Source organism: Rousettus aegyptiacus, unplaced genomic scaffold (assembly GCF_014176215.1).
Source record: "Rousettus aegyptiacus isolate mRouAeg1 unplaced genomic scaffold, mRouAeg1.p scaffold_m13_p_8, whole genome shotgun sequence".
In the NCBI taxonomy this organism is placed as follows: Eukaryota; Metazoa; Chordata; class Mammalia; order Chiroptera; family Pteropodidae; genus Rousettus; species Rousettus aegyptiacus.
This window is the reverse complement of record NW_023416311.1, coordinates 93,468,617-93,482,667: the sequence shown is the minus strand read 5'-3', so window position 1 is coordinate 93,482,667 and position 14,051 is coordinate 93,468,617. Positions and strand designations below refer to the sequence as shown.

General features: G+C 42.0%; 1 protein-coding gene across 4 annotated transcripts in view; it reads right to left on the bottom strand.

Moving 5' to 3' along the window:
* ADAMTS12 (ADAM metallopeptidase with thrombospondin type 1 motif 12) overlaps positions 1-14,051 on the bottom strand; it is a 258,947-nt gene that overhangs the window by 43,845 nt on the left and 201,051 nt on the right. For all 4 annotated transcript variants that reach the window (XM_036226114.1, XM_016121979.2, XM_036226115.1 and 1 more), the window contains 2 exons: positions 13,435-13,645; positions 6,223-7,344 (listed from right to left, as the gene is read on the bottom strand). In XM_036226114.1, coding sequence (XP_036082007.1) covers positions 6,223-7,344; positions 13,435-13,645 — 1,333 coding nt within the window. The remainder of the gene's footprint in view (positions 1-6,222; positions 7,345-13,434; positions 13,646-14,051) is intronic.

Below are 14,051 nucleotides of genomic sequence, written 5' to 3'. Positions count from 1 at the left end.
ACACATGCAAAAAAGAAAAAATTAAACCAACTTCTTACAGTATATACAAAAATAAATTCAAAGTAGATTAAAGACTTAAATTTAAGACCCAAAACCACAAAACTCCTAGAATAAAATACAGGCTGTAAACTCTTTAGCATTAGTATAGTGCCAGCTGGGTGCCAGACTAATCATGGGGATTATTGCATAAATTTTATAAACGTCTAACTACTTACTATGTTGTACATCTAAAACAAATATAAAAGAACAATGAATGTCAACTGTCACTTTTAAAAATAATTAAATTGAGGAGGAAAAAGTAAATAATGGGATTATAATTCTTGGCAAAAGAGAACAAGACACACTGCCTACCAGAGACTCACGTCAGATTGAAAGATATGCACGGACCCCAAGTAAAGGGATGGGAAAAGATATTTCATGAAAACGGAAACAAAACAGCAGAGACAGCAACGGTTACATCAGACAAAATAGACATTCAAACAAAGGCAATAAGAGATTAAGAAAAAGACATTTCATAATGATAAAGGGATCACTCCAAGAAGATATAACCCTCGTAAGCACCCGATGCACCCAATACAGGAGGGCCTAAATAAAGCAGCTATTGACTGACATACAGGGAGGGAGTGACCATCAAGCACTCACAGCGGGGGACTTTAACACTCTATTGATGAATGGACTGATCTTCCAGACAGAAAAGCCAACCAGGAAACAGCAGTATTCAATGACAAACTAGACCAAAGAGACTTAACTGATATTTTTAGAGCATTTCACCCCAAAGCAGCAGAATATACATTCTTATCAAACACACATGGAACATTTTCCAGAAAAGACTACACGTTAGGCCACAAAAAAAGTCTCAATAAATTTAAGAAGACTGAAATTGCATCAAGAGTCTTCTCCAATTACAATGGTATGAAACGAGAAATCAAATCAAGAAAACAAAACGAAACAAAACAAACACACACAAACAAATGGATGCCAAATAAGATGCTACTAAACAATGAATCAGTTAACAACAAGATCTCGGAAGAACTCAAAAGATACCTTGAGACAAATGAAAACACAATGACCCCAAATCTGGGACACACTGAAAGCAGTTCGAAGAGGGAAATTCATAGCAATATGGGTTTACCTCAGGAAGCAAGAAATGACTCAAAAACAATCTAACCTTGTACTTAAAGGAATAGAAAAAGAAGAACAAACAAAGCTCAGGTAGAAGGAACTACCTTTTTACCTATTTATTAAACTTTTTGTGTTTTTATCCAAAGAAAAGTAAAACAGTGTGCACCCCTATGTTCACTGCAGCATTATTCACAATAGCCAAGACATGAAAGCAACCTAAGTGCCCATCAATAGATGATTGGGTAAAGAAGTTATGGTACATATATGCCGTGAAATATTATTCAGCCATAAAAAAATGAAATCTTACCATTTGCAGTAACATGGATGGAACCACAGAATGAGGTATCGCACTCCCTAATTTCAAACTATACAACAAAACTACAATCACCAAAATAGTGTGGTAATGGCATTAAAACATATATATATTTCTGGGCTATTTTATTACATTGAGATATCTATACGCATGGAATGCTACCAGTATTTCATCCTCCGTCACTGTAACAAACAAAAGCATCCCCACTCTTTTCCAAATGCCTCCTACCATTAGATTGGAAACCACTGGGCCCTAAACTAACAGGAAATGAAGAGGAGATGAGGGAAATGATGAAGTGATACTGACTTGAAAACTGTTTCTTTTCAGTGGCATATGGCAGATGGGTATCAGTGGTGGTGCCGGGGTTTCTAAGACTCAGTGACCGAGGGACCACTGATGCTGTCGCCGGGAGGGCCATCCTGAAGGAACAGCTTCGGAAATGGGTAGAAAACAAAATCGAGGACACTGGGAAACTCAAAATGTAGAGTTTTCATTCTGAGTCCTGATCCTTCCTGTCAATTCTGTGTATTAAACATTTTGTTTGAAAAGATGCATAAAGGGAGCAGGCACCAAGCCCAGGCATGAAGGAAACTCCTGCCAAATGTGCAACTCTGTACTCTCCTCGTAGCTTTGAAAAAGTACAGTCTGGGGCAGTTCCCTTCTCCTAGCCAAAGTGCCTGGAATTAAGAGCTCTCAATGGCTCCAACGTGGTTTGCTGAACTATCATGTATCCAATAAGACGGTTTGTTTTTGTCAAAGTCAAATGATGACATTTGAAATAGAATTAATTCTGCGTATCTCGATTTACTATAATCAAAACGTATCAATTAACATTTGGGCTCAGTCATCACGGTTGATGTATTGTACTTTTTGTTTATTTTATTTTGGAATAGTAATCTCTCAGAGCTTAATTAACATTTATCAATTAATCAGCACATATTAAATATCCTCAGAATAAAAGCATTAGAACACATTTAAATTTAATAATTCCACACAACTGCTCTGGGGTTTGGGAATGGATAAAAAAATAAGAAGATGGGAAAGGAAACAATTTCTGGGTCATCCTAAAGATACTTTTAAATAAAACTAGTATTAACTTGTGGACTGAGAAGGGCTTGTTCATCCTATTAACAGCCCTGATGAGACTCTTCCATCTGAGGACTGTGATAGCCGCCTAAAGGGTCTCCCCTTTGGACTTCACTTTGGTATCTCCCTCCATCTCAGTATGGAAGTTGCTCCCTCCAAAGTCGCCTGTGACCTGCTAACTGTCAAATCCATTAGATCCACTGTCAGTCCTCTGTTCCTAGACATCTTGGTTTATGTCTTAAAAATGAGACTATTCCTTACTAGTCTTTCATATGTGGTCTCTTTGTTAGCCAGCTCCTTAAAATACTGACGTTTTCTAGAGTCCCATCCCTGGCCCACTCCTCTTTGCAGTGGGTGACCTATCAAGGTTCTAACTTCTTCCTAATGGCTGTGGCTATCAAATCTTATCTCCAGTTTTCACCTCTCTGAAGAACCTCTGACGCATACACATAAACATCTGCTGGTTATCATGTGGTATCCCAGAGGTACCGCCAATTAAATGCGATCTGTAACTCCTCATCACTCCTTTGTCTCTACTGAGACTCACGCTCCATATACATTGTCTCAGCTTATAGAAGCACCACCCAGGAAACATGCAAAGTTCCAGATGAACAGTCACGACAGACTCCTCTCCTCCTCTCTCCTTTTACACCCCATATCCAATTATTCACAAAACCCTACTGATTTTAAGTTCTAAAGGTATCTTAAATTTACCTTTCCCTCTTCATCCCAAGCATTCTTGTCATAGTTCTTATGCCTCGTCTAGACCACTGCAGTAACCTCCCAAGAGGTTAAATCTCTCATCCTCACTGCTTCCAGAATGAGCTGTCTATACACAGGTGGGCCACGTCATTCAGTGGCAGAGACTGCTAGATATTCACTATCAGCTTTTCCCTCTTCTTCCTAAGCATGCAATTAGGTCACACGTCCCAGATACCTTGAAATTTAGTTTGGCCAGTGTGGCCGAGTTCTAGACAATGGAATGTGAACAGAACTGATACAGCCTCTTCCAGGTCTGGCTCATAAAATCCTCTGCAGGAATACATTTACATATGCTCTTTTCCCTTTCTGACTGATTAAGATGTTGACCCCAGGGCAAATTTGATGAGAGGAGGATGGCTGAGCCATTGTCAGCTTAGATACCCAAATGACTGCATACATCAGAGCATCATTCTCTATCACCACCATTGCAGACCTGGAATTACCTTTGTATTATTATGTGAGTGAGAAATCAGCTTCTGTTTTGGTGAACCATAATTTGTTTGGTTTTATTTGTTACAACAGCCTAGCCTTTCATGTGTATGTGATTTTTTATTACACATACATGCTGTACATGTCGTTCATACTTTGATTATTTCGATATCAATCCTGTACCTATGCCTTATATCATCTAAGCTTTCATATTCTGATTGTCCAGGTTGTGTTCTCCTCAAGTCCCATGGTGTCCTTAATTATAGGTGCTTTCAGACTTCATCTCCACTAACAAAATACTACAAATTAACTAATAGCCTAAGTTTCCATAATATGTCCTTTTTGCGTCTGCAGAGGCCACACATTGTCTAGACTGCTTTGATGGATGGTAAACAACAAGCCTATTTATCTGTCCTTTAGGAATGCCTCATGTTTTTGGAAGGAAAGATATGTTTTGAGGGTATTACTTTCAAGTACATCCTTTCAAGCACATCACTCAAAAAATCTAAACAGATCAATTTTCTTTCAAACTATTTAGGCTAAACCCACTGTGGTGACAATTACAGGGATCATTTGGCCTTGTGAGCTCAAAAGGAACCATAGAGATCTCAATGTTATTTTTAAATACTTTGTTGTAAACTTTGTGATTTTCTCACCTGCCTACCCAGGGTCACCTCATTACTGGCATTGTTTTTATGACATATGACCAAAGAAGAAACAAATAGAACAGAAGGCAGAGACAGTGGTGATATTTTCTGATTTGCAAAGCAATGGGTCAGAGCATATGATCTGTCTGCTTGGGTTCAAGTCCCTGCTCCATCACTCATGAGTGTGTGTGATTGTGGCTGGCTACTTAACCTCCCTCAGCTTCGGTCTCCTCATCTCTAAAATGGGGAAAATATTACCAATCTTCTTGTGCTGTGGTGAAGATTAAATGAGAGAATGTATGCTAATTAGCATAGAGTCGTACTATAAAGCATGACCCTGCTTTATAAATGGTCACTGTCAACATCCTCCTCATCACTAGAGCCCATTAATGGAAAGAAATCTGAAAACGTCAGGGATCATGAGACACATTTCTCTCACTCTTTCAACAAATTGAATTACTCGAAGCATGACAATCTTTTTTCCTCCTGAAGCTGGATGCCTTAATTGCAAATGGAGATGGCAAGATGCGGCTCCATTGACAGGAACTGTGATAACGTACTTTAGAAATCAAACGTACATCAATGTGAAAACATAGTTCACTTGCAAACGAAACACTTTACAGGTCTGAATTTATCTATTTACTTCCAGTATGGTCAATCCTATGACCAATGATGCTGATGAATCCATCAGAAAAATTTTATACAGCAAAGGCAATTGGCGCTGAAAGTCACTAACAACGGCAGATTGGAATGGGAAACCGAAGGTTCATCACTGAACTGACAAGTGTGTCCTTAGACAAGTCACTTAACCATTAAAAATCTTAGTTTCTCTGTTTACGAACTGGCATAAATCAGACCGTATCTGCTCCCCAGGGCTGTCTAAAGGAGAAAATAAGAGACAACCTATCAAAGTGGTTTGGAAATAACATGCTTTATAATTAAATGTATTGATATTTTTGTATTAGCTGCTAATATGTTGCCTCTCTTTAGCTTAGGAGATGAATCGTGAATTGTAAAAATGTTCAATGACTTGAACATGTGATTATTTTGCCACAAAGTTCTCTTCTGAATTGTCACATTAGTTTTAATAAGTTCATATACTGAGCATTCAAAATTTAAATGGGAGAGAGATTTTTTTAATGTTTCGAAGCATTGAATTAGTTCTAGAAATGGAAAAACAAATATTTAGCCAATTCCCTAAAGCTTGAAAATAGAAGCCAACATTTTTTCATTATGTATTTTCTTCTCCCTCTGTATTCTATTTTTTTAATAAGCTGAAATAATTTTTTTTTGTATATAAGCCAATACTCAGACCAAAAAGAAAATCAATCATTGCTACAGTGAGCTACAGTATTCTTTTTAAGAATGTGGTGTTAGATTTCCATTCCAATTGTTATAACTTGACAGGTTTAAACTAGGGTCCTGACATTAGCTTTCTTGAAAGAACTGGGCACTCAAGCCTTTTGACTTGTCCTTCATCACAGGGTCACTCCCGGAAGGAACATTACCCATGGTCTACACCAGCTCTATTGTTCTGCAATAAAAAGCAGGCTCAGGGAGATGGACTGAATTCTCCACTATCACACAGCTGGCTGGCTCTGCCCTCCTGACTTAGTTCAAAGTTCTTTTCACTATCACCTCGCTATAATTTTTCTCTTCCCTGGAGACTTATTATTTCCCCCCTCTATTTTGGGGGTTATAAAGGTAGAGAGGGAGGTGAGAGCATGAACCTTATTGCTTCAAGTTTATCCCACATTAGACTATATTTCATACAAGTCTGTTTTGAAATCTGCACAAGAACACAACACCCTGAACTAAGTTTCCACATAGAAATGGCAATGGGGTAAGAAGTGGAACTCCTACCTCACTCCAGTTACCAACAACCCAGTGTGCGGTGCTGCGGCCTGTCGAGAGCTGCTTATAATTGGAGGCGTTCAGCAAAAATCCCTCAGCAATCAGACTTGTTGCATCTTCTTCAGTCAGGACCGGTTCGGAACTCTGTGTTGGACTCGTGTTTGGAAGTTCTGGGAGGCTGCGGTTTACCAACTTTTCTGAGGGTGCTGGCTGGCGGTCTTCACGCAGAGGAAGTGGCGTGTGAGCTGGCTTTTCAGTGACCATCCCCTCAGCTCTGGGCATATCATTTTTGAGAGCAGGAGGCCCTTGGCTGGGTAGCAGTCCTTTTGTCACTGTGCTGAAAGGTGACCACAAGGATGCCCCCCAAAGATAAGGGGTAGGTGGAGGTCCAAGTGGCATTTCTGTACTTCTTTCCTCTGGAGCATCATTTCCAGGTACTCCAATCTTGGTCCATACTATAGAGCTGTTTTCATTTTTGTACTCAGGCTGTTCACTGTTTTCCCCTGAGCCACTATGAATCTCCTTTTCTGGCTCTTCAGTCAAAGTATTGTAAAATGGAGTCACCTGCCAAGTCACAGGGTTGCTGGAAGGTGACAAATCAGAACTACTTGTTGTAGTGGTTGAAAGGTCACCATCTGAGGTAGGGCCAGGGTCTGATTTGGAAATGTTCTCTTCATTTGACTGGACACTCAGAGACCAGGAAGTGAGGATGGGCTGGGACGTACTTCCAGGGGAAATGACATCATGGGAGTCCGGCTCAGTCTGGGTCGAACCATTCTGCCACCGTTTCCTACCCAGGTCTCCCTCTTTGGAGGCTGAGGTAGGACCAGGGCTAGTGACTGCCGGAGAACTTGTGCTCATGGACTCAGGCACTGTGGCTGTGGTCAGCATTCTGGGATTCGATGTCGTTGGAGGATTGGGCTCTAAGGGGTCTTGCTCAGATGTTGGTAGTTTTTTCCCATTGAAAACTGTGCCTTTGTTGGGTTTCAGAACTCTCCGGCTGGACAGGCACTGACGGAGGCCACACAGAGCTCGGCTGTTGGGTTTCCTTGTCATATCGCAAGGCTCATCGTTGTTCTTGGCACAAGTGACACTGCGAATCCGCACTCCGCCACCACAGGAAACAGAGCACTGGAGGAGAAAGACACCTATTAGATCACTGGGCAACAGGCATTGGTTCTCATGCTCAGGTCCACAACGCCAGGACAGGCCCAACGGGAACTGAACCGTGCAGCTAAAACTCTCTTCTCTTCTATTTATATTTGGTTTCTGTGTTCCTTTAATTTTAAACGGAAATATGTTTCTCCTGGAGACCAGCTGAGGCTCAAGAGCAACCATTTACCTTCCACAAACTAAAAATATAAACCATGATATAGTACAGCTGAAGTCTCCTTGGGCTTTGAATGCTAGGTAGCAGATCCATAAAGAGTACGATGATTTAAACATGTCACCTGATCTTTTTGAAGAGATAGTAATATCTTTCCTAGGGTTTTGATGATATTAAATTAATGTAAAACATTTATGTATTCTCTGACATCTATTAAGTTAGTTCTAATGAACCTTTCCCTTTATATTTAGACAATACCTATTATAATTCACACAGTCTCACCCAGGTACCATAAGCTCTGTTTTCACTTGCCTGGGTTCAGATCATAAACTACACAACCACATACTCACACACGTATATATATCTAGGACCTTTTCTGAACTTTAAAGGTGGGCAGTTAACCAAAGTTGGGAGACACCCTTTACAAAGTGTTAGCTGATCTCTGCTTGGGGCAGGGACAGGGGCCACTCCCCAGTGTTCCCTCCATATTCTGTAGGGCGTGCCAAAGCACAGGCACCTAGATCGCCCACGAAATCTTAATAGGAAAATTCTTCCTCAGGGATCACAGTAAAGAATACTTAGGTCATCAGTCTCAGCAGCTGTAAAACACATAAAGTTGCTACATGATACCAAATTTCTAGATGTTTTGAAAAATCTACATTTTTACCAAACGGATCCATTTTTAGCTTTTTTTCCCAATGACATTTTATGTTATCCACCAAATAGTTGGCACTTGCACATGAACGGTCCAGGCGTCTATCCAGGCTCTTTCACATTTGTCCGCCGTATATCTCTGACCCCCAAAGCAGGTTTCCTGAGAGCGGGAACTGCACGATGCACAGCGGGTTTCAGGGGGCTCCACAGCCATTATTCGCTGTGACGCCCCGTGTGTACACGCTCTCCAGCACACCTACCCTTCCTCTCCATCTGCTTTCTTACCCATGTATGCAAAGACATTTGACGGTGAATCTTTCAAACAATCGGGGGGTGCCATTGGTTCGCACTGGGGTACAGTGTGCCCAGTGGGATGGTGTTAACGATCCAGCGAGTATATTGGGCCTAAAAACCAAGCTGCCTTTTCTCACAGTCACACCAGAAAAAAGCAGTGCCGTTCTGTGTTCAGCCCACACTTCCGGTACATCTTCCAACTGTGTTTATCTCCTTGGGAGCTGTCAAGCCCTTCAGAAGAGATAAACGCAGGACACAACGCCAGGCTTAGAGCTCATCTCAACTGGTAGCTGCAGAATTCTCAAAACCAATGTCTGCTGTGATTATCGTATGCATTTACCTTATCATTCTAAATTCTGTACCAGGCAAGCAGCTTGTCAATCTGTTAATGTCCTCCCTGGGAATTACCTTGCCTTCATTTGCCACCACCCCTAGATTAAAGCCTCTGGGGGAGCCCACTGAGAAAGAGGTCTGCTGCTGAATTAGTCAACTCCACCCACCTGAGGTGCACTGTCGGGGAGTGGGGCTCATAACTGGCTCAGACAGAACTGCAGTCAAAAACACACTTAGGGTTTATCAGAGAGTTCGAGCCAGAGAGCTGAGCAGAGAAATAGCTAACGCTTTGGGTATGAACATATTTAATGTATAGTGTCAAGAATTTATAAATGGATGATTGAATCTCATACTAAAACCAGCTTTGAAAGTAAGCTAAAACAGTTGGATACCTCTTCTGGGTTGAACTGTGTCTCTCCCCAAAAAAAGATGTATCAGAGTCCTAACCCCTGCTCACCCTCTTTCCTCGTACCTCAGAATGTGGTCTTATTTGGAGATGGGGTCTTTACTGAAGCTAGTCAAGTTAAAATGAGGCCCTAATCCAACGAGACTGTTGTCTTTGTAGTAAGGGGAAATCTGGATACAGAGACACACACATAGGGATGATGCCATGCGAAGATGAAAGTAGGGATCAGGGTGAGGCATCTATAAGCCAAAGACACCAAAGACTGCCAGCAAGCCACCAGAATCCAGGAGAAGAACAAGGAACAGACTCTCCCTCACGGTCCTCAGAAGGAGCCAACTCTACCGACACTCTGACCTCGGACTTTTGGCTTCCGGAGTGATGAGATAATACATTTCTGTCATTTCACCCACCTGGTTTGTGGTACTTTGTTATGGCGGTCCGAGGAAACTAATACAGTACTCTAGATAATTTTTTTAAAAATCAGACATAATGAAGAGAACCAACACGGCCCCCAACTGGTTGTCTGTGAGTAGTTGTTTCAAACAAGAGTGCCCACCTGTGTTTTCCAGGAAGCCTGGTGAAGCACGGACTGCTGACATCTGGGAAGGACTGAGATATTGGTACCTACAGATATCCCACACCAAACGGGCAGGTGGCCGAGGCTAAAACCTCAGGTGTCCAGCCCCCACAGGAGCATCCTGGACATTAATTACACCTGGGGAATACTAGGTGAGCGACTCAGAAATGTCTCCTAGCCTTCCATGCTCTGTGTTCCCCCAGCTGGCAGAAACTCCTGTAGGACTTCACAGGAGTTTAAATTTGCTTCTCATTCAGCAGTTGACACATCACTGGCACTTGCTGCAGTGCCTTCTGTCGGAAGAGCCAGGAGAGCTCATTTGTCTCTCTGGTCGCTTGTGCTCTCCAACACCCAAGTGAACAGCTTTGCACTTAGTAGATTCTCAGTAACTCGACTAATTAACTGTTTTATTCACTTGTTTATTTGTATATTTTTTGTCAGGTGCAGAAAGGGCTGATCGAAGATCTTCACAGACCCTGGACTTGTCTGCTTGTGGAGGCTACGTCCCATGTCCCATCAGATATATTAAAAAGCGTCACTAGTCGCAAGTGAAATAAAATCTTTTTTCTGTAAAAACTACTTGAAAGACTTTTTATTCTTTTGTTTTTGAAAATATTTGGTGCAGGTAACTCATTTAATTTATGAGAGGCTCTGATTTATGTATAGTCTGGAATCCCAGAAAAGCGAGAAAAGCCTATTTACAAATTGTTTCCAAACATAACACATTCTTTATGAACACTAAGAGCTGTCATATCGTCTGAGATCTAATACAGCAACGTGTTCAGAGTAAAAGCTCTGCTGCCTGCACTCAAATCCTGGCTTTCTAAATGAGAAAAGGCTGAGAGAGGTTTAATACCAGTTCAAGGCCATAGAATTAGGGCTTGCCAAGTCTGGAAAACCTAGAAAAAGTACTATCCCACTAAATCTATTAGCCTAACTCCAGGAGACATAAGGGGATTAATGAACTAATACTAACCTCATGGAATTATTTTAAGAGTTATATGAGATAAACTATATAGCATGAAAAGCACTCAACAAATGGAGGATGACACAGTCGTTATTTCCATCCATTCGCTTTAACGAATAATGCATGTGTGGAGCTTACTATGTGCTGGCACCATTCTAGTAAGAACTTTAGAAATATCAACTCATTTAATCCTTATAACTTCCTGTGTCTAAGTACTGCTCTTATCTCTATTTTATGGACGGAGAACACGAGCCACAGAAAAACTAGAAGCAACCACAGATATTAAATTCACACATCTAGTAAGTGGCAGAACCAGGACGTGAACCCCATGGGCCCTGTCCTTCGCCAATAGACTGGCTGCCTCTGACAAGGCTTGTCACTGAAGTGGTGTGTACCTAGTGAAAATGGGAGCCCAAAACTTTGGTACTTTGTTGACAATGGAGTCCCCTTTCTTTACCCTCCAAGCCCACAAAGTAGGTTGGGCAAAACCAGGAAAAGATTTTTGGTGAAATCTAAGATAAAGAGTAGAAGCCAAGAGTTCAGAACCTGAGCTAAGCGGGGGAGGAGCTGGTTATAGGGGAAGCTCGGGCACTCACGAGGTCCCCCATTCAACCCCTAGCTGGGTCAGGGATGAGTATGCCAGGCTGGCACAGCTGAGTCCATCGTTCTCTTGTTGCTTGGGTTGGCAGAGGTGCCTTGACAGAAAAGGGTAGGCCATGGATTTGCCTTATCTTCTTCTTCCCACCTTGGTCAGCCCAGAGAGGACCATTCTACAGGAGTCGAGGAACCTCACAGCTCTTGGGTCTTTTGGCTTCAGACTCACCCAGGGCAACCCAAATGGCCCAGTGCAGACCAAATGACCAGGTATTGCTGGAGTGCTACCCTGCATGAATTAATGTCAATCTCAAGACAAAATCCAGACTATAAATACAAGGTATAGCAAGAATCACTATATCATCTCTCTTAAAGTATCTAGGCATAGTCAGAATGTCAAAGACATTTCATCACCTTCTAGTAAAGCTCATTAGAGGGCTAATGTGTACAGACATTAGCAAGACAGCAGAGAGAAGAAAGGAAGACCTACTTGATGAATATTTTGATGCCGATTTAACTAAAAGCACCTCTCCTGACAACATCTCCTGAATGAAGGTAGTAGTTCAGACTTTCTGTTCAGCTCCCTCAAGTGGAAGCTGGAGACTAGATTGGATCGAGTCTGCTATCAATACACTACGCAATGGCCTCTATCTGGAACAACAGAAATGAGTACTTGTCACATCATGCCAACGTTTTGGTCCTTTGTTCTCCAGTTAAGGCAAATCATTTTGTTCCCCATAAACACCAGCACAATAAGAGCTCCTCAGCCAAATATGTAACTGCAGAGTCCTTTAAAAAAGCATGAAGATTCTGGCAATTAGTAAATTCTACATGACAAGAATTATTGACTGCTTTGGATGCAGCCCAAACACTTTTGGTAAACAGATTTAATGGACCAGTCACAATACCTTATTCGACCTCATTCTGACAACACGGTAATTTACAGCCATCTAGCTTGGTGGTGGACGAACAGGCCAGGCAGGGACAGGCTATCGCTGTGTAGCCTCCTGGGAATAGCAGGGGGAACATTCTGGCCTATTGCTGATATATGCGCATGCATCAGCGCATGCATCAGCGCATGCAGCAGCACACCTGTGTTAGATGTGTTTTCGTTACATGTACACCTTTGTCTTTTCTTTTTTTTTTTTTGGTCCAACATTTCCCAGTTGATAAAAAGTTTTATAATATAGGGTCCACATTTACCATTAAAAAAAACACACACACAAAAAAAACTTTTCACTAGATGTCCAAGAGAGAATTCTGCACAGAATTATAAGTGAAATAAGCCTAAACAGTGATTATAAGCTAATGAAAGAGAGTTTTGAAAATAAGGTTATCAAAGCAGCTGAATTCAAATGAGTGTTTTCTTTTCGCAATTAGTTATTTTCAGAGATGGTACAGGCGGTACCATGTTCCATGGTGACCCAAAGGAAACTGAAGCCTGGGAGTTTTTATGACCTTCTAGCCCACTGATTTCTAGTTATACTCAGAAAACCATATCAGATTAATTTTCAGGAAATGCAACACTTATTTGAATTTCTGCAGCTAGTACTAGTAGATGTCCTAAACCTTGGCAGGGCTGGCTCTGACACGTGCTGAAAAGATGGATGATTTGAGAGGCGTCTCCCAGTATCAAGTACGCTGCCTATCGTTCTGCCATTACAGTGACACTCCTTTGGTTTTAGCTAACTACCTAGTCCCAGCGGAACATAATTACTAGTAAACGTTCAACAGGCCAGCTCCTGGGGTGGGTGGGGAGCCCCGATTTGCCACCAATGGCTTTACAATGGGCCAGCGAAAATTCTGACAATTTAGCAATTAGCTGTTGTATGCCTGTGCAAGCAAGATCCAGCTCATCTCTGAACACGTGAGAGGAAGATCCTGTAAGAATGGAAAACAAACAAGATAGAATACCAGGAAGTGAGGAATGCAGGAAACAGGCCAGAGGTGACAGATGCTGGCCACTGTGCGATTTTCTCTAGGGTCACCCTGGATTGGTTAATAATGAGGAATGGGGGCTGCTGATGAGGCGTAATAATGCCAGTTTCCCTTTTAACCCCTGAGCTCACCTCACTCCAGTTGCCGACTGTCCAGTCCGATGGACACAATATGTCTCTGTTGCAGGAAATGAGGGCCTTGGGCTTCAGCAGGTGCTGGCAGTCTTTAGCGGGCAGAGCCTGCTCATCTGTGCCCACGGTCTGGATACACAGCACCGTTCGCTTCTTCTCTCCATGGGGCCCGCAAGTCGCCGAACACACTTCCCACTCCCCTGCCCACCACCTGCAGACACACATGGACAAGTGAGAGAAGATCAACCATTACACACACACACACACACACACACACACACACACACACACACACACACACACACGTATTCAATTCAATCACTAAGAAGAAGTACAGCATACAGAGCCAAGAGGTCCTTGGAGATGCTTCAGCCCACTAGAGGGTGCTCTGCGTGCTCAATCACAGCTCCAGGGCCCCGCAGAGCACCTGGCATAAGGAGATACTACTAAATAAGAATGTTTTTGAATGAAAAAAAAAAAAAATTTTTTTAAAAAAGGCTCTCTTTTCAGTCAAGAAAACTGAGGTCTGGTTTTCTGTTGTGCAACTTCAAGCAAGTTTAAGCCTTACTTTCCTCACCTGTTGAATGGATGTAACAGTATTGACTTCATATCAATGT